At 43.0% G+C, this 20343-nt stretch overlaps 1 protein-coding gene across 1 annotated transcript; it reads right to left on the reverse strand.

The window, feature by feature from the left end:
* Positions 1–459: 459 nt before the first annotated feature.
* On the reverse strand, positions 460–1605 carry LOC143987670 (transmembrane protein 229B-like). Its single transcript, XM_077486572.1, has 2 exons — positions 1565–1605; positions 460–916 (listed from the first exon to the last, which is right to left on the reverse strand). The coding sequence occupies exons 1-2, from the start codon at positions 1603–1605 to the stop codon at positions 460–462; spliced, it is 498 nt and encodes a 165-aa protein (XP_077342698.1).
* Positions 1606–20343: the final 18738 nt, after the last annotated feature.

The following is a 20343-nucleotide window of genomic DNA, read 5'->3' on the forward strand; positions in this document are numbered from 1 at the left end:
ATAGTTCTACGTTGACTTCAGTGTAGGATGCAGGGAGTTCATGGACCGGGTTGTGCTATCTTATATGGGTGCATAACAACTGTCAGGATCAACAAGTAATACAATTCTGTGATGGGGGGGGGGATCAGAAAATCATAAATAATTGTGTAAACACTAGTGACAAACTTCAATATATATGAAATTCTTTAAAATTTAAAGAGCTCCACTTTAATGTTATGATATTCTGGTATGAACTAGTCTCTGGATAGTTTCGTGACTTTCCAACAAATTAGGCAAAATGCAACGTATTGTCTTTTTTAATTGATGTACTCTTATTGTAGTCCACATGAATCCATAGTAAACAAAAAATTCGAAGTATTGCACAAAAAAGACTCACTATTGCACATCAACATCCTTTTCACAAGTGAGGTCTTTGTCCATCCATTAAAAGCCATCAGGGATTCTGCCTTTGTTTCCTTTTCAGCTTCCATCCAGACGCAAGTGAAGTGTGTACCAAATCAGATATTTCTCTAAGACGACAACTCCTAATAGCCAGAATGGAGCGTACTCCAAGGTCACCAGGCCCTTAAAGTTGTATTTGTAGTGACTATAGTCCCAAGGACAGGCACTCAAACATCTCAGTAACCATCCAGAACTGAACTCACAAAAGTACACCCACAAAGTGTAGAGAAGGGCACGGAGAAGGAAGCCACAATGAAACCTCAGATACAAGTACATGTACTCTATACCTAACATGGCTACTCCATAGATGAACAGCGCCCAAACACTGGAGACACCCTGAAACCTCCAGTCTCTGTTGGCAGTAAAGTCCACGAAAGCTGTGAAGAGCACTTCACACACGTACCCATGGATGGAGTAGATGTACAAGCGGAAGAGAAGGCCTAAGGGCTCTACAGATCCCATGACCAGGTAGTACCTGTGGAAAGAGATAAGAAAAGACAAAAAGCCATTGTAAACCTTTAACTGAAAATGTACAAACAGCACCAGATTAGACCTGGGGAATTAATTTTGGGAAGAAATGGTTTTATTTACTTTTAGGATATAAAGATATATATATATATATATATATATATATATATATATATATATATATATATATATATATATATACACACAGTAGATAGACAGATAGATAGATAGACTACATTCATTTATTTTTTATTCTATATTTTCTTCATGGGTGATCTGGATCTGATCATATGGCTGCGTAGCAACACATCCTTTCTAGTATTGATCTATTACTGCCTGAAGTCAGCCAGCAATAGATGACTATAGCAGTGTTCTACTGAAGGCAGAGGCTGGAGAGAAGTTCAACAGGAATGTGAAGTGCCATGACGTGACTTTTTTGAGCTGCTGAGCTTGGAAACTGTTTTAAGAGGCCCAGGGACAAAACTGGCACTGGGGGCTCAAGTGGTTAAATTAAAAGACATTTATTTATTTATTACAGGTACTTATATAGCGCTCTCAATTTACGCAGCGCCTTACATATTGTACATTCTTCCCACTAACCACCAGTTTAAGGCGTATTCTTTTCTCTGGCCACCAATGTAAGGAGCATTCTAACCACAGACCACCAATATAGGAAGCATTCTTTTCACCGACCATCAATTTAACCACTTGTCTACAGGGCACTTTCACCCCTTTTTTGCCCAGGCCAATTTTCAGTTTTCAGCGTCGTCGCACTTTGAATGACAATTTGCGAGGTCATGCAACACTGTACTTATATAACATTTTTTACATTTTTTTTCACACAAATAGAACTTTCTTATAATGGTATTTAATTACCACTGGGTTTTGTTTTTAGTGTTTGCTATAAACGTAAAAAGACCAACAATTTGGAGGAAAAAAAAACACTTTTCTTAGTTTCTGTTAAAACAAAAATGCAAATGGGTAATTTTCTCTTTCACTGTTGTGCGCTGATGAGGTTGCACTGATGGGCCCTAATAGGCGGCACTGATGGGTTGGGCAATGATGAAGCTGCACTGGTGTGCACTGATGAGGAGGAACTGATGAGGCTGCACTGATATGTGGCACTGATGGGCACTGATGAGGCAGCACTGGGGTGCACTGAAGAGGAGGAACTGATGAGGCTGCACTGATGGGCACTAATAGGCAGCACTGATGGGCAATGATGAGGCGGCACTGACGGGCAATGATGAGGCTGCACTGGTGTGCACTGATGAGGAGGAACTGATGAGGCTGCACAGATGGGCACTGATGAGGCAGAACTGGTGTGCACTGAAGAGGAGGAATTGATGAGGCTGCACTGATAGGCAGCACTGATGGGGACTGATAGGCAGCACTGAAGGGCACTGATGGGCATTGTCTGGTGGCACTGATAAGGAGGCACAGACTGGCGGCACTGGTGGGCAACACCAATAGACACTGATTGACAGCACTGATTGGCAGTGATTTGCAGCACTAATGGGCACTGACTGGCATCAATCATGGGCACTGATAGGCAGAACTGATGGGCACTGTTGGGGATGCACTGATCATCAGGATACTGATGATCAGTGCCCTGATAAGGTATAGATGTCCCCTTTCACACTAGCCATTTATCGTCTCTCTCCTCTCCTCACGCTGTCGCGTGTGGAAAGGAATGCCTATAACTGGCAGGTGTGTTTACATCGTGATTGGACAAAGCTGATTACGTGGCAAGGTGCCGCTGTGAATGGCTCTTTACCCCAATCAGTGATCAGCTGTGTCTGAAGGACACAGCGATCACAGAGCTCACTGGGTGTGCGTCGCAGCGGGGGCGTGGGGGGGCACGGTTCTGGGAGGACATCATATGCTGCCCTCCCAGAACTGGATGGCCATGCTGTAGCTGTCATTTGGCTATAGCGCATTCAGCAAATAATTAAGGGGTATTTTTCCCACTGATCACCAATCAATTCATTTTAGCAGGGATTCCCTGAGACCAAAAGTATTTCAAGGGTTCCTCTAGTCTGGTGTAAAACGATTGTGAAAGGCTGGCCTAGAGAATGTATCATAAAAGTGCCTGTAGACATTAGATACAATTTCGTTGAAACAAAGATTTCAACATTTTTATATCACTTTGGAACGTGAACAATGGTTCGCCACAAAAAAAACAAAAAACAAGCAATCCTTTGAGGGTTCAGTCATCCGGGTTGGATTCTTTCAGAATCTGTTTGTCTGGGAGTGTCACTTGTTAACAGCTGACAAGGCATGAACAATCGCTTACACAAACTGTACACAAAGTTTTCAGTGAGAATTTAAAGAGTATCTAAACCCAATAACAAAAATGTAATATATTACAGCCCACCAGTCCTTAGATGTGGTGGCTGCATTAGCTTTTTTTAATTTCATTTTTTCCCCTTTTGTTTCACCTGATGATCCTGCCAGTAGCACACTTCCTCCCAGGGTGACAACACTTCCTCATCATTCTGTCTTTATTGAGGAGCAGTGTTGTTACTCTAGGATACGCACTCATGATTTGAACATCTTTATTACATAGAGGGGAGATGTTTTTGTAGTTTTCAGAGGTGAACTGAGCGGGGCTGATAACAATGACTTAAATCAGAGTTCCAACCAAAAATGGAACTTCTGTTTTAAGTGAAGGCGACCCCCTGACATGCCACATTTGGCATGTCATTTTTGGGGGGGGGGGGGGGGGTGGATAACCTCTTTTTAGAGGCATCCAGCTCCCACTTCCTGCCGGGGCTCCACGGCGCCGGAAAGGAAGTTCACCTCTCCCCCCTCCCTCTTCTAGGACACGTCACAGGTCCCAGATGATTGCCTGGCCAATCACATTGCGAGTCTCGTGCATGCGCAGTGCGTGCCTGGCTGTGAAGCCACAGCTGGGTGCCCACAGTCAGAATGCTGGCGCCATGGAGAAGAGGGGGAGAGGAGTGGGGCTTCGTGCGCCCACATTGCTGGACCGTGGGACAGGTGAGTGTCCGATTATTAAAAGTCAGCAGCTACACTTTTTGTAGCTGCTGACTTTTAAATGAGTAGAACTCCACTTTAAGTGCCACAGAGGCAGAAACTACAATGTATAACAAAGTGATTTCAATTGTATATTTAACCATTGCTAGGACAAGGTCATCTAGAGCTGTGGGAGGTGAACATGCTAAACTGCACTCACCCCCCCCCCCCTCCAAGATGTATGAGCATTGTGTGTCAGCAGAAATCCCCCCACAAAAAACTCAGCACTAATCTGCATGCACCCCCTAAGTATAAATTTCCCCTCCTCCAAATACAGATCTGCCCCCTACTGAAAGCCCTCCTCTCAGCACAAATCTCCCTCATCCTCAGCTCCTAAGCTCCTCATCAGCAAATCCCTCCAGCTCAAATGCCCCCCCCCCAAACAAAAACAAAAATGTACCCCTCCTAGCATGAATCCTCTACACCTAAAGTGTCCCCTCTTAGTACATATCCTTCGCCCCCCCACTTCAAATTCCCCCAAATCCCCCCTCCTAGCACAAATCTTCTCCCCCTCCCAGCCTCCCTCCCAACATAAATCCCCTTAAATCCCCACCTCCTAGAACAATACTTAACCCCTGCTGCCCCCTAAAGTCCCCCTTATAACACAAATTCCCTCCCCCCGATCTCCTTGTGGTGCCCCCCACCTCACATGATACCACAGTGCCCAGGGCAGCTTTCCCTCCTGCCCACCCCTTGTCCCGGCCCTGTAAATAACAGACCAAAAGGGAACAAATAGAAGAAGGTCACTGCTAGGATTTAGACACACGTTAAACATTTGAAGAAATGTGTAGACAAGTTTGGCAGCAAAAAATACAATAAATTCACTAAGCTATAAGATTGGTCATACCATCTGTTACTTCCAGCAGGGTGAGCCAATGGGAACTGCAAATTTACACTTATGTGGCTAAAAACATGGATCACTACAATACCACATACGTTATAGCTTGGTGAATTATTATGCAGGGCTAATAGAGAGCCAGCAGTTTGTTTAGCACTTTACAAAATAAGCACAGTTACAATACAATTCAAGACAAGGGGGTTAAGAGGGTTCTGATCGTCTGAGCTTACAATCTAAAAGGGAAGGGCAAAAAATATGAAGGATAATAAGAGCTCATGTACACACAGACTATGTTGACCGCCAGAGGGGAAAAAGCAAAACGGGGCAGAATCGCACCCCGATTTTGCTGCATTTTGCGGCTAGTGGTCAAGTCGTTCCTAGCCAGAATGAGATTCTTCTGCGTTCAGGAGAGGGAAGTTGAACCTCCCCTAACCGCAGCAGCTTCTGAACTCTTGTAAAAGCTTATGTGTACATGGACACATTGGCTTTCATGGAGTTGAGTTTAAGAGCTTTGGCAAAAAAACGCCAAAAGCTCCTACACTCAAGTTTAGAAGCTGTAGTGTACATGAGCCCTACATGTGAGGAATGAGTTGCTGGAGAAAGTAAAAAAATGTACTTTACCTAAAGTCCACCTAAAGGTGGACATAGGAGATAACCAAATAGATTGAGGTGGAGCGTCCCAGAGAATGGAGAAGTAATTGAGCCTATTGGTATGTTCAAGGAGGCATCGGCTGCATGAAACACCATCCAAACTGGCGCCCATTAACCAACAGACCTTTATTACAGACTTCATGAGCTCCATCCTTTAAGATGCTTAAAATATGCAACCCCTGTAGATGTTTGTTGGGGTATTTTGAGGACTCTGACTTACCTAATTGCACAAAACTATTAATATGACTATTACTTTTTTACGTCAAAAAGGCTATAGCAATTCATTGGAGATCATATGATTCTCCAACCCTAGTTCAATGCCTCAGACTCCCTAACCCTTCGTAATCCTTATGTATAAGTTAACATATAATGCTTGCGGATGCCCAAAAAAACAAACAAAAAACTCTCTGGTCTCCCTGGCTGAAATTGCAATCCACGATATCGTTTGATTACCTTGTTAAGTTGTATATGAATGTATATATGAGTTTAGATGATAGCTAAACTACAAACTCACTGGTCACTTTATTGGGTCCATTTGCTTGGTAACACAAACGTGGCATGGTTGTTGGTGCTAGACGGGCTGGTCTATTTCAAAAACTGCTGATCTACTGGGATTTTCACACACAACCATCTCTACGGTTTACAGAGAATGGTACAAAAACGAGAAAATATCCTGTGAGCGGCAGTTGTATGGATGAAAATACCTTGATGATGTCAGAGGTCAGAGGAGAATGGGCAGGTTTGAGATGATAGAAAGTAACAGTATGTCAAATAACCACTCGTTACAACCAAGGTATGCAGAATACGATCTCTGAACACACAACGCATCAAATGTTGAAGCAGACGGGCTACAGCAGCAGAAGACCACACCGGTTGTCACTCCTGTAAGCTAAGAACAGGAAATTGAGGCTATAATTCGCACAGGTTCACCAAAATTGGGCAATAGAGGATTGGAAAAACATTGCCTGGTCTGATGAGTCTCAATTTCAGCTCCAACATTCAGATGGTGGGGTCAGAATTTGGTGTAAACAACATGAAAGCATGGATCCATCCTGTCTTGTATCAACTGTTCAGGCTGGTGGTGGTGGTGTAATGGTGTGGGGGATATTTTCTTGGCACACTTTGGGCCCCTTAGTACCAATTAAGTATCATTTAACTACTTTAATACTGGGCACTTACACCCCCTTCCTGCCCAGGTCATTTTTCAGCTTTTAGAGCTGTCACACTTTGAACGACAATTGTGCAGTCATGCTACACTGTAACCATGCAAAATTTGTATCATTTTTTTCACACAAATAGATCTTTCTGTTGGTGGTATTTAATCACTGCTGGGTTTTTTATTTTTCCTAAAAAAAAAAAAAAAAACTGAAAATGTAGAAAAAAATAAAAGTTTTTCTTAGTTTCTGTCAGTAAATTTTGTAAATAAGTAATTTTTATCCTTCACTGATGGGCGCTGATGAGGCAGCACTGATGGGCACTGATAGGCTGCACCAATGGGCACTGATGAGGCGGCACTTATGGGCACTGATGAGGAGGCATGAATATGCCGCACTTATGGGCACTGATAGGGAGCACTGATATGTGGCACTGATGAGCACTGGTGGGCACCGATGAGGAGGCACGAATATGCCGCACTTATGGGTACTGATAGGTAGCACTGATATGTGGCACTGGTGAGCACTGGTGGGCACTGATGAGCAGGCACGAATATGCCACACTTATGGGTACTAATAGGTAGCACTGATAGGCTGCAATGGTGGGCACAGATAGGTGGCACTGATGGGCACAGATAGGTGACACGGATAGGCGGCACTGATAGGCATTGATGGGTGCATTGGTGGGCAGCAGTGATAGGTATTAATGGGCAGCAGTGATAGCCAGCACTGATTATCAGTGCCCTGATTACATGCCTAGATGTCCTCTGTGAGGAGATGCCGCTGATCGTCTCTCCTCTCCTCACACTCTGTCAGTGTGAGGTGAGGAGAGCCGATTACTGGCATCTCTGTGTTTATATGTGACGGGCTGTGATTGGACACAGCCGATCACACGGTTAAAGAGCCATGGCTCTTTACAGAGATCGGGGTCACGCCATGTCCTAGGAATACGGCATGGCCATGATCAGCGCGCGAGAGCGGCCATTCCTGGCGCCGCCATATGAGGTCCAGCCAGAACTAGAGCCACACCGCCCCGCCATCATTTGACAGTGTGGCGGGCGGCAAGTGGTTAAACCCCACGGCCTACCTGAGTATTGTTGCTGACCATGTCCATCTCTTTATGACTACAGTTCTGATGGCTCCTTCCAGCAGCATAATGCACCATGTCACAAAGCTCAAATCATCTCACCACTGGTTTCTTGAACATGACAAAGAGGTCACTGTACTCCAATGGCCTCCACAGTCACCAGATCTCAATCCAATAGAGCACCTTTGGGATGTGGTTGAATGGGAGATTAGCATCATGGATTTGAAGCTGACAAATCTGCAGCAACTGCGTGATGCTATCATGTCAATATGGAGCAAACGTTTCCAAAACCTTATTGAATCTATACCACCAAGAATGAAGGCAGTTCTGAAGGCAATAGGGGGTCCAATATGGTACTAGCAAGGAACAACAATAAAGTGGCCAGTGAGTGTATATATATATATATATATATATATATATATATATACACCTGGTAACTTTATGATGAATTGATTTGTAGCGATATATATGATTGCCTAATACTTCAATGTATGGAACTACAGTGTCAAGTGAATATGAGTTAAATGTTATGTGCTCTTTGTATGTACATGTTGTACAACTTTTCTTATCCTATGTAAAAACAATAAAACTTAAAAAAAGAAAAAAAAAAAAGCAACACACCTTTGTCTTATCTATATATGGGTGCATTCAGGTGTACCTGCTGCCAAAACTTTTTTGGCTAGAGCTACAGGTGGATGGAGATGAAAAGTTAAGTTGGCTTGTTCTACCATTATCTATACAAGTAGACTCTATCAAAGTGTTCCAGCCTGAATAGCTATAATTAGGCAGAAGAAGGAACTGCTATGTTGTGTGTGATCACCTGTACAGGTAAGATCAGGGGGAGGAGACGGTGCAGAGTTCTGGTCTGGTTACCTTAGGTGTCCTGCTCTCCAGCGTATGACAGCTCTCCCCCCAGGTATGTTCAGGTATGTTCAGGTATGTTCAGGTACGGTAGCTGCTCTCCTTTCTGTCACTGCTAGTATCGTGTCTTATGATCTATCTTGCTGTAGCTCATAGTGTGTCCTGTATGCTCATACACCTTACCCCTCCCTGAATACAGTGCCCACACCCCTCCCCAAACCTTCTCTTTCCTCTGCCAAAAAAAAAGGTGGCATAAGCCAGGATGTACAGGATGTATACACATCAAACACACAAAGTAAACACTTTATAGATCTGGTTGGGTGAACTCCTCTGAAGATGGGTCAGTGCTGGGAGCATTCCACCTTTTATTTGGCAGGGCAGAGAGACTATTTGACTTATAACTGGGTACAGGTGTAACAGCAGAGGGCAATTCATTTACATAGCAAACCGACAACAACAAACACCCATACTGCCTCCTGAGTTTTCGTGATGGTCGGAAATACAGTGCATCCAGAAGGTATTCACAGCGCTTCACTTTCTCCACATTTTGTTATGTTACAGCTTAATCGCAAAATGTATTAAATTCATTATTTTTCTCAAAATCTACCAACAATACCCCCTAATGAAATATGTTTGTTTGACATATTTGCAAATGTATTAAAAATAAACATGTACATAATTATTCACAGCCTTTGCCATGACACTCACATTTGAGCTCAGATGCATCCTTTTTTCCACTGATCATCCTTGAGATGCTTCTACAACTTGATTGGAGTCCACCTGTGGTAAATTCAGTTGATGATTTGGAAAGGCACACACCTGTCTATATAAGATCCCACGGTTAACAGTGCATGTCAGAACACAAACCAAGCCATGAAGTTTTTAGGAATTGTCTGTAGACCTCTGAGACAGGATTGTATGGAGGCACAGATCTGGGGGAAGGGTACAGAAACATTTTTGCAGCATTGAAGGTCCCAATGAGCACAATGGCCTCCATCATCTGTAAATAGAAGAAGTTTGAAACCACCAGGACTCTTCCTAGAGCGGGCCGCCTAGCCAAACTGCGCGATCGGGTGAGAAGGACACTAGTCGAGGTGACCAAGAACCTGAAGGTCATTCTGACAGCTCCAGCATTTCTCTGTGGAGAGAGAGGAGAACCTTCCAGAAGAACAACTATCTTTGCAGCACTCAACCATTCAGGCCTGTATGGTAGAGTGACCAGGCGGAAGCCAGTCCTCAGTAAAAGGCACATAACACCTCCCCTGCAGTTTACCAAAAGGAACCTGAAGGACTCTCAGACCATGAGAATCATAATTCTCTGGTCTGATGAAACAAAGATTCAACTCTTTGGCCTGAACGACAAGTGTCATGTCTGGAGGAAACCAGGCCAATCCCGTCCCTACAGTAAAGCATGGTGGTGGCAGCATCATTTTGCAATAAGGCTGTAACAACAAAATTTGGAAAAAGTGATGCACTGTGAATACTTTCTTGATGCACTGTATATGTAATATGTGGACTCTTCTGAGTTTGCAGGAAAATAAGATGTTATTGGAAAAAATTAAATAGAAGGACATACATACACCTATCAGCCATACCTTTATGACCACTGACAGATTAAACTAATAACATTGATTATCTCGTTACAATTGCATCTGACAGTCTGTGGGATATATCAGGCAGCAAATAAAGAAGTTGTCCCTGAAGTTGAAGTGTTGAAAACAGAAAAAAATGGACTTCGCAGTATGTTCTGCATTGGGGGGCATAGCTGCAGTGTCCAGCCAAAAGTGTTTACAATGGGCATGTAAGCATAAGAACTGGACCATGGATTAATGGACAAAGGACAAAGCAGACCTGGTCTGATGAATCATGTGGGTGGCGTGTGTGTCTCTTACTCGGTGTAAGATTTGACACCAGGATGTAGTATGGGAAGAAGGAAAGCTGGTATAGGCAGCGTGATGTTTCGGGGCAATGTCCTACTGGGAAATCTTGGGTCCTGCCATTCATGTGGATGTTACTTGACACATACCCCCTACCTAAACATTGCTGGTGGCCAAGTAAACCCCTTCATGGATACGGTATTCCCTGCTGGGGGTGTCCCTTTTCACTAGGAAAATGTGCACTGCCACAGTGCAAAAATGGTTCAAGTTTGGCTTGAGGAACCCCACAATAAGTTTGAGGTGTTGACCTCCAAATTCTCCAGATCTCAGTCCAATCAACCATATGTGGGATGTGCTGGGGAGGCCACACCTTGCAACTTACAGAAAACAAAGGATCTGCTACTGACAGCTTGGTGCATACTTTCAGAGGTCTAGTGATGTCCATGCCTCAACTGGTCAGGGCTGTCTTGGTGTAAAAAGGGGCTGTTTTGGCAGCAAACAGGGGACCTACTCAATATTAGGTGGGTGGTTATGACTGATTGGTGTATACAAAATCTAAAATCAAGTATTGGGATTCAGCAAAAAACTGAAACTAAATGGATATGTAGCCTCCCTAAAATATTATACATTGGCACTTTGAAGAGGGATATTGCTGTTATGGCAGCAGCTAGCTACCATAATCCCCGTATCCTCTTCTTCAGTGAGCGGTTCGGTTTCAGATAAAAGTGGTCTCTGCGGTGGATTCACCACAAGATCACTTTTATCGGCAGAGGAAGAGGGCTTCCGCCCTCCCGTCGATCTCCGGTGCCCTTTGCCACTTACCGGAGCTGCTGGCAGATCCTTCTCCCTGTTAGGTATGGAGATGAGTGAGGGGAAGATGGCCCCCACCTGTCTCCATACCATAGCAGGGCAGAAGTGTGTCTTCCACCCATAGCTCTTAAAGGGACATTTATTTTTATTTTTTTTTCAAACGACAACATTTTTATTTTTTTATTGCATTTTAGTGTAAATATGAGATCTGAGGTCTTTTTGACCCCAGATCTCATATTTAAGAGGTCCTGTCATGTTTTTTTTCTATTACGAGGGATGTTTACATTCCTTGTTATAGAAATAAAAGTGACACTTTTTTTTTAAAAGAACAGTGTAAAAATAAAAAGTAAAATAAATAAGAATTTAATTTTTTTTTTAAACACGCCCCGTCTCGCCAATCTCGCGCTTAGAAGTGAACGCAGACGTGAGTAGTTGCTGCATATGAAAACGGTGTTCAAACCACACATGTGAGATATCATCTTGATCGTTAGAGTGAGAGCAATAATTCTAGCCCTAGAACTCATTAAAAACAATGCAGCCCGGGAACATCCCATACAACTTGTCCCTTGTCAAAGTCACTCAAATCCTTACACTTTCCCATTTTCTACTTTAAACACATTATCTTCAAGGACAACATGTTTACTTGCAGCCTATTTTATCCCATTCAATTTCAGGTGTCTTTGTCACAAGATAATCAATGTTATTTACTTTACCTGTCACTGGTCATAATGTTATGGCTGATCGATCTATCTACCATTTGTATGTTTTTGGGTATATTATGTGCTTTATCAGGTGAAATAATGTAAATGAGGGTGTTGGCTCTGATGCATGTCTGAACTGGGCCGGGAATAACTAAATTACACAACAGCAGTAATTATGTGTCAACAATGAATTATATAAGTAATAAACCTTGATGTCAACCACTTTTAGGGTATCAAATATACGCAGTGCATATTTTAATTGTATGAATCAACAGAAAGGAGTTAGTGCATCATGTTAATTTTCGGTTTCTGTATGGGAGAGATAGGCTAGGGCATAATCCTTTATTAGTCAGGTCAGGCAGTACCTATAGTACTCGTGTTGCCCAACTTTCTCATATATTAAATATTTTGTGGTTCATTTTATTGTATGACTGGGACTGCCACATGGGATGTGAGAGCGTACCATGGCAGTGGCATTATTCATCTGCTTCTTATGTCTGAATGCCCGTTAAACGCTTGCCGACCGCCTCACGCCAATATACGTCAGCAGAATGGCACTTTTGCGCAAACTGACGTACCTGTACGCAAGCCCGCAAAAGTAGGAGAGCGGGCGCGCGGGCGCGGCGGGAGCGTGCCCGCGGGCTCGAAGTCCGCCGGTGGCCCACAATCACGGTGAAAAGAGGCAGAACGGGGAACTCCCTATGTAAACAAGGAATTTCCCTGTTCTGCCTAGTAACATAACAGAGATCTTCTGTTCCCTGTCATTGGGAACAGTGATCTCTGTCATGTCAGTAGTAGCCCCAGGGCTGGTGCACATATTTTTGACACCCTAGGTGAAACCTTATTTTGCTGCCCCCCCTGGCTCGACCCCTTTCCCTGCCCATGTATACCCGAAGCGCCCATCAATGCAGCCTCACCAGCACCCATCAATGCAGCCTCACCAGCGCCCATCAAATGCAGCCTCACCAGCGCCCATCAAATGTAGCCTCACCAGCGCCCATCAAATGCAGCCTCACCAGCGCCCATCAAATGCAGCCTCAGCAGCGCCCATCAAATTCAGCCTCAGCAGCGCCCATCAAATGCAGCCTCAACAGCGCCCATAAATTCAGCCTCAGCAGCTCCCATCAAATGCAGCCTCACCAGCGCCCATCAATGCAGCCTCACCAGCTCCCATCAAATGCAGCCTCACCAGCACCAATCAAATGTAGCCTCACCAGCGCCCATCAATGCAGCCTCACCAGCACCCATCAATGCAGCCTCACCAGCGCCCATTAACCCCCCTGACGGTCTTCCCGAGTCTGGCTCGGGGTGGAATTTTTGGACCATTAGCGGTAAACCCGAGCCAGACTCGGGACTGTATCGCTGGATCCAGGAGGATGCTTACTTACCTTCTCCCTCAGATCCAGCGATGTCCCCCCGCTGTACGAGCGAGCCGTGTCTTGCTCGATCTATCACGGAGCCGATCTCCGTTCCCTGCGAGCGTTGCGATGCACGGGGACGGAGATCGGCGCCAAATTCAAAAAGTGAAACACACAGTATACATACAGTATAATGTAATCTTACAGAATACATTGCTGTATGTAAATATTTCACATCCCCTTTGTCCCTAGTGGTCTGTCCAGTGTCCTGCATGCAGTTTTATATTATAAAAACTGTTCTTTATGCCTGGAAACTGGAGATTGTCCATAGCAACCAAAACTGTCCTTTTACATCAAAAATGGTTTTAGACCAGCTAGAAAACCGCGATAATAAATTAGAATCACTCGCAGAATTGAGCGACAGCGATTTGTGGGGAGATCCGTCATCAAATACTGAAAAGTAATGACAGTGACAATTCTGCAACTGAGCAAATTTCAGTGTTTTTGATTTGATTACATTATTGAATAATTTTTATTATTGTTATATTATTATTTGGTACAATTATTTATAGTTATTTATTATATTATAATTTATGATTTCATTTTTCAAACTTTATTATACCCGGGATGTCTGCTAGACTCTGGTTTGGACAGATTTAAGAGAGTTATTCCTAAGAATTGCAGGACTACAATATAAAACGCCAAATTTTCATGCAAAATAATTGTACCGCTTTTAGCACCTAAAATCCGAAATAATCGTACCGCCAGGGAGGTTAATGCAGCCTACCAGTGCCCATCAATGAATGTTTGTTTGCTTCCATTCATTCGGAAGTAAGGACACAGACACAGTCCTCTGATGTTGCTGCGCCTCTAACACTATGTGCGAATGTAGCAGCGGCTGCCTGCTGATGCTGAGACTTAGTTGCTTGCTGCAGAGAGAAGAGAGTAGGGACACCAGTGGCCAGGCACCTGTTTGCCTAGTGGTAGGACCGGCCCTGAGTAGCCCATCCCACCTACTGTTAGAACACGCTGAAGGGAACACACTTAACCCCTTGATCGCCCCCTAGTAACCCCTTCCCTGCCAGTGTCATTTATACAGTAATCAGTGGCTATTTTTAGCTCTGATCACTGTATAAATCACAATGGTCCCAAAATGTCAAAAGTGTCCGATCTGTCTGCCACAATGCCACAGCCCTGATAAAAATCACCGCCATTGCTAATAAAAAATAATAATAATAAAAATGCCATAACTCCATCCCCTATTTTGTATACGCTATAACTTTTGCACAAACCAATCAATATACACTCTTTTGTGATTATTTTTACCAAAAATATGTAGAAGAATACATATTGGCCTAAACTGAGGAAGAAATTATTATTTTTATATATATTTTCGGGATATTTATTATAGCAGAAAGTAAAAAAATGTTTTTTTTTTTTTTTCAAAATTGTTGGTCTTTTTTGTTTATAGCGCAAAAACTAAAAAAAACAGAGGTCATCAAATACCACCAAAAGAAAGCTCTATTTGTAGGAAGAAAGGGACATCAATTTTGTTTGAGTATAACATTGCACAACCGCTCAATCGTCAGTTAAATCAACACAGTACCAAATTGTAAAAAGTGCTATGGTCAGAAAGGGGGTAAAATCTTCTGGGGTTGAAGTGGTTAAAGGAGAAGTCCAGCCTGGGCTCGTTAGTCTGGCTTCCCTTATAGGTCAGAGGAGTCCAATTCGTTTTGCACTCCTGTGACCCGTTTTCAGCAGAGAAGGGTCTGACGTCCGCTCTCTGCAGACGTTATAAAGGTCAGTCCAGGCACCGCGTCACCACGACAATGAAGTCTGGATCCTCCAGGTGCCGGTGTCATGCTGAAAAAGTTCACCCGGCGGATAAGGACCTCCCTGTACTGCGCATGCGCTGTGCTTGTGCAGTACGAATGACTACGGAGCCGAAAATAGCCAAAGCTGAAGACAGGGAGTCAGCTGTACATGCTGCCGGCAAACTACATTCTGCCCTGAGTCCAGGTTCCAGCCCCACCATCCAAGTGGACATAGAGTTAGAACAGGGGTGCCCAACCAGTGGCCTGGAGGCCACATGTGGCCCACGGAGCCCTCTGATGTGGCCCGCGACCTCCTTCTGTGGGAAGGCAGATTGGCCATCCCAGAGCATCTGTGTTGTTAATGAAGCCGGAAAAGCAAGCAGCTGTGGAGCAGAGCTGTATTAGCTGAGGTTTCCTGTATAGCGCCGTATCTTCCCACAGGCGGAGCGATACCAAATACACTCTGCCGGGGACAGCAACAGCAGGCGATACCTGAATGGAAGAATGTTATTAAAGGTCAGTTTATTACTAAAATATCTGCACAGTTGTTACTGGGCTGCTTTCAAACTGACCCGCAGGTGCTGTGCACCTTCAGGTTACCTGCACTGAGGCATAAACTTCTGTTATTACCTGCGGGTTTGGTGAGCTTTCAGAAAGTGCACCACACCTGCAGGATATAATAGAAGTCTATGGCAAAGTGTAGCTAACCCACAGTACAGACACAGGTGCACTGCGCTGCATTAGTGTGAAAAGCCCCTTTCACACAACCGGTCCAACTCAATTGGACCCTCCATTCCCCTCTATGAAATGGCAGATGTAAACAGATAACAAAAACAAACAGTGTCCTTTTACACCCACCTACCTCCAATCTGATCGCTAAAAAATAAAAAAAAATAAACAGAAGGGGATCAATTCCCTTCCGTCAGGGCGGATCGGATCAGAGGACCCATAGAGTAGTGTGGGCTGTGTCCGCTCTGCACGGACCTGTCATCTGCCTGCTCTTCTCATTGTGGCCCACGACCGGTTACCAAGTCGCTTAAGTGGCCCTCGCTCTTCAAAAGGTTGGGCACACCTGAGTGGCAAGGCCACCCCCGAAGCGTGGCGAGTGAAGCGAGAACCGCAAGGGGCCCTGTTACAGGTGCCGTGTACAGCTGACTCACTGTGTTCAGCTTGGGCTATTTTCGGCGGCTCCGTTGTGGTTCGTACTGCGCAAGCGCTGCGCCTGTGCAGTACAGGGGGGAACTTTCTTGGCAGAACACCTGGACTGATACCCGTCTCAGCCTCTCAGCAAGCTGCCCCTCCACAGCTGAGCGCTCCAATGAGTGTGCAGCAGGAGAGCTGCTGATTGACAGGCAGCAGCTCTCCACTCTGGGAGGTGAGAGAACTGAGCCATCGGCAGTGATCGATGGCTCGGTTCTTAGTGCAGAGACGTCGGGGGACACCTAGGTAAGTATAATGGGGGAAAAAACGTATTCCCATACTTCTCCTTTAAAGTGTAAGTAAACCCTAAATCCAATTTTCAGTATGTTTCTCTGTATACAGTTTTCTAAAAAAAACTTTTTTTCATTAATCTAATAGGGGTTTTAATCATTTCCTACTCTTTCCAAAACGAAGAAAAACTTTTGGCTATACCTAGGCGTCTATTTATAAAACATTACTTGAACGAAAGTCCCACTCATGCAGGCTGCACAAATTTATTTCTGTATTAGATCAATTACTATGATTGCAAAAAATTGGCGAGTGTGCCTCAAAATTAAGATCCAATCATATGGGATCAGGGTAATAAACAAAAAATGGGTACCATCATCCGAGTATTGTATGTAAAGGAGGGGGGTGGAGACAGTTGCTAAAGCTGTTTACCACTGGGAATGGGGAAAAAGTGGACTACATCGGTACCAACAAGCACAATACACTTAAAAGTAAAAGTTATTTTGTTTATTTTACATATAAAAGACTATACATGATTACAAGGAATACATAAAAACAGAGAAAAAGTTAATACAGTATATCAATACTTGTAGACTTCAAGGTGAGTTCAAGGGTCCAAGGTTTGGAGGTTCCTCACAGATTATATAATCCTCTACAAGTTTCACGATCATAGGACCACTTCGTCAGGAGGATAAATCTACAAGGTAAATGACATGTTTAAATAGCAAGGTATAAATAAAAAAAAATACATATTTCAAACACACATCTATCTATCTATCTCTCCCTCTCTCTCTCTATATATATATATAAATGTGAGGGGTGTACTCACTTTTGTGACATATTGTATATATCTTACCCAGATATATTACCCATCTGCATAGATCCCCCACATCTGCCCTGTGGTGTTCTGACTGTGCCCCTGGGTTTGGACTCTCGGGTAAGTGACCATACACCTATTTTCCTTCTTGTAAATGCTAAATTAAACCTCAAGAAAACTATGTATATCAATATATGTGTTTGAAATATGTATCCACTTTTCCCCATTCCCAGTGGTAAACAGCTTTAGAAACTGTCTCTATTCCCCTCCTTTACATACAATTCCTATGATTGTCAGCACCATCTAGTGGCCAAACTGTGCTATATTTTCCTATTGGAGTATTTCAGAAAACTATACTGCATTTTTGCCACTAGATGGAGCTGACACTCGTAAGAATTAATCTACTACAGAAATTACAACCAATATTTGGGCAGTCTGCATACATTTGTGTGACATTCGTCCAATGAATGTTTTATAAATAGACCTCCTGAACTTTAATACATAGTTCAGATGACAAGAAAATAAAATTGTGTGGTCTCCCTACATTTGATCTTTTCCCTATTACTGATTTACAATGGCATGTTCTACACTGCATATCTGTGTGCAGATGGTCATCTTGGTAGAGGCAGAGTTTTGCATCCTCATGTCAAAAACTCAAGCAAAAGAAACAGCGAGTAGCACAGTAGTGACATCACTAAATCTTTCTCTATAGCTCCTGAGACTAGTAATCAGAGGGAGCAGTGCCTGAGATCTCACGCTGCAGATATACAGCTAGGAGGTTGTAGGAATAGGAGTGTCTAGGCACCTTCAAGCAGAACTTCACTGCATCTGAGAACCACAAACCAAAAACACTATTTAATTCATTTTTATAATATTCAAAGCAAACTCCACCGTCCATCTATGTCTCAATCATAGGCATGATAAAATTGTATGCATGCTCAGCATTACTTGTGATATCTATGCATATAGGAAATATTATTTCCCGCTAACTAGGTAGAATTTGTATTTTCACTAAAGCTGGAGAGTTCAAAATCAGGCTTACATCTGCCTAGAAAGCAATCAGTTTCCAGATTTTATTGCCAAAACTTAATTGAACAAGCTGAGGTTAGACGCTGATTGGCTACCATGCACAGCTGCACGAGATTCTGAGTGCACCAGCCTTAGTAAATCTACCCCTATGTCCATAGGCATGCATACAGGGTGTGCCCGGATGTGACTGGGCACACCCTAATGACCCCATGCACATTAGCATTATTGCTCTGTGTTCCGGGAGAATGATGGGAAAGATCTCCACATCATATATATATATATATATATATACATAGATAGATAGATATAAAAAAAAATATATATATATATATATATATAGACACATGTGTGTGTTTAAGCTTTAGGGAGCACACCTATGGTCTTAATGCTTTATTTTGTTGAGAAATCACTTTGAAACCCCCACCCTAGCATTTCTGGCCATGGCTATCTTAGATAAGGACAAATGATTCATGTAGTATTTATTTCCTGGAATCCATCTGCCCTTAGCTCAAGCCAAGCATGCATGCAGGAGAGTGTGCTTATATGAGAAAAATTCTCCTACTCTCCTCTCCTCCCGAAGACTCCTGGGATGTATGACTTCATTTGTCTAGGCAAGAAATCAGGAAGTAATTGAAGAAATAAAAAAAAAGAGCTTTAAACAAGTAAATATGATATACTTTCCTATTTACTAATGCTAGCAGCATGGGGATTACAAATAATCAATGTTGATTGGGAAATCGACGTTCCACTTTCACATATTAGGAAGCGTACTATTTTTCAGGAGGAATTCCAGACCAGGGGTATATTCATCTTAATACTGTTTGTGCACAATTAATAATTCTAAATGTTCCTTATAATGTAGCAAATCCTCACTTTTTAAATTAATTTTAATTTTAATGTTAGATGAATTTGTAATATATTTACCCTGATGCTCTGAATACCGATCTACAAACGCCATATGTCAAATATAACCCTGTCATCATTGACTGCGAATGCTGTTGCTGGCGATAGGGGCTCCGTACTGTGTTTTGTTCAAGCAAGACTACAAAATGTTTTTTTTCTCTTTTTCTCTTTTTCTCTCTTCTCTTTCTTTTTCTTCCTTTTCTTTTCCCTTTTTCTTTTTCCTTTTTTCTTTCTCATCTCTGATCTTTTCTGATCTTTTTTCTCTCTTCACACACTTCTTCTTTTCACATTCACTTGTCCACCTGCACTTTGGCATTGGGCTCTAGCTACTTCCCACAAAATAGAGTATTTATAGTACAATGTATATATATATATATATATATATATATATATATATATATATATATATATATATATATATATATATATATATTAGGGCTGTTATTAATTACAATTTTCGTGTTCGATTAATAGTTTTTTTTTTTTTCGATTAATTATGACGCACATACAGATCCAACTACTTTTAGCTGATCTCCTTGCATTGCAACTCTGCATTAGTCAGTGGTAAAACGGAAAATTTATATCAAATACTTACCGTAATTTTCCTTTCCTGATAGGCTCCATGGCAGCATACGTGTGGGTAGCCCCGCCTCCACGATTACCCAATAGGACCCAACTCCCATAAATCTTTGCTCCTGGCCACTATCAGTGTTCCGTAACTAGCCGACTCCAGACATTTGGGAGGGAACTCCTGCTGCCATGGAGCCTATCAGGAAAGGAAAATTACGGTAAGTATTTGATATAAATTTTCCGTTTTCCTGAAAGGCTCCATGGCAGCATACGTGTGGGAAATAACTCGCCAAACACACCCGGGTGGGAAAAATGTCGAGCAAAGAACAAAAGTTTATTTAGCATTGTCAACCGACAAAACTTGCAAACCAAAATTAACAGAAGACAGAGCCGCTGGCTCTACACAGTAATGAGAAACAAAGGTATTAATAGAAGACCAAGAGGCCGCTCTGCAAATAACTTCAGGCGCCACATGGCGAGAAGCTGCCCACGATGTT

Source organism: Lithobates pipiens, unplaced genomic scaffold (genome assembly GCF_037356315.1).
Source record: "Lithobates pipiens isolate NorthernLeopardFrog02 unplaced genomic scaffold, aLitPip1_a1.2 Scaffold_1, whole genome shotgun sequence".
Lineage (NCBI taxonomy): Eukaryota > Metazoa > Chordata > Amphibia > Anura > Ranidae > Lithobates > Lithobates pipiens.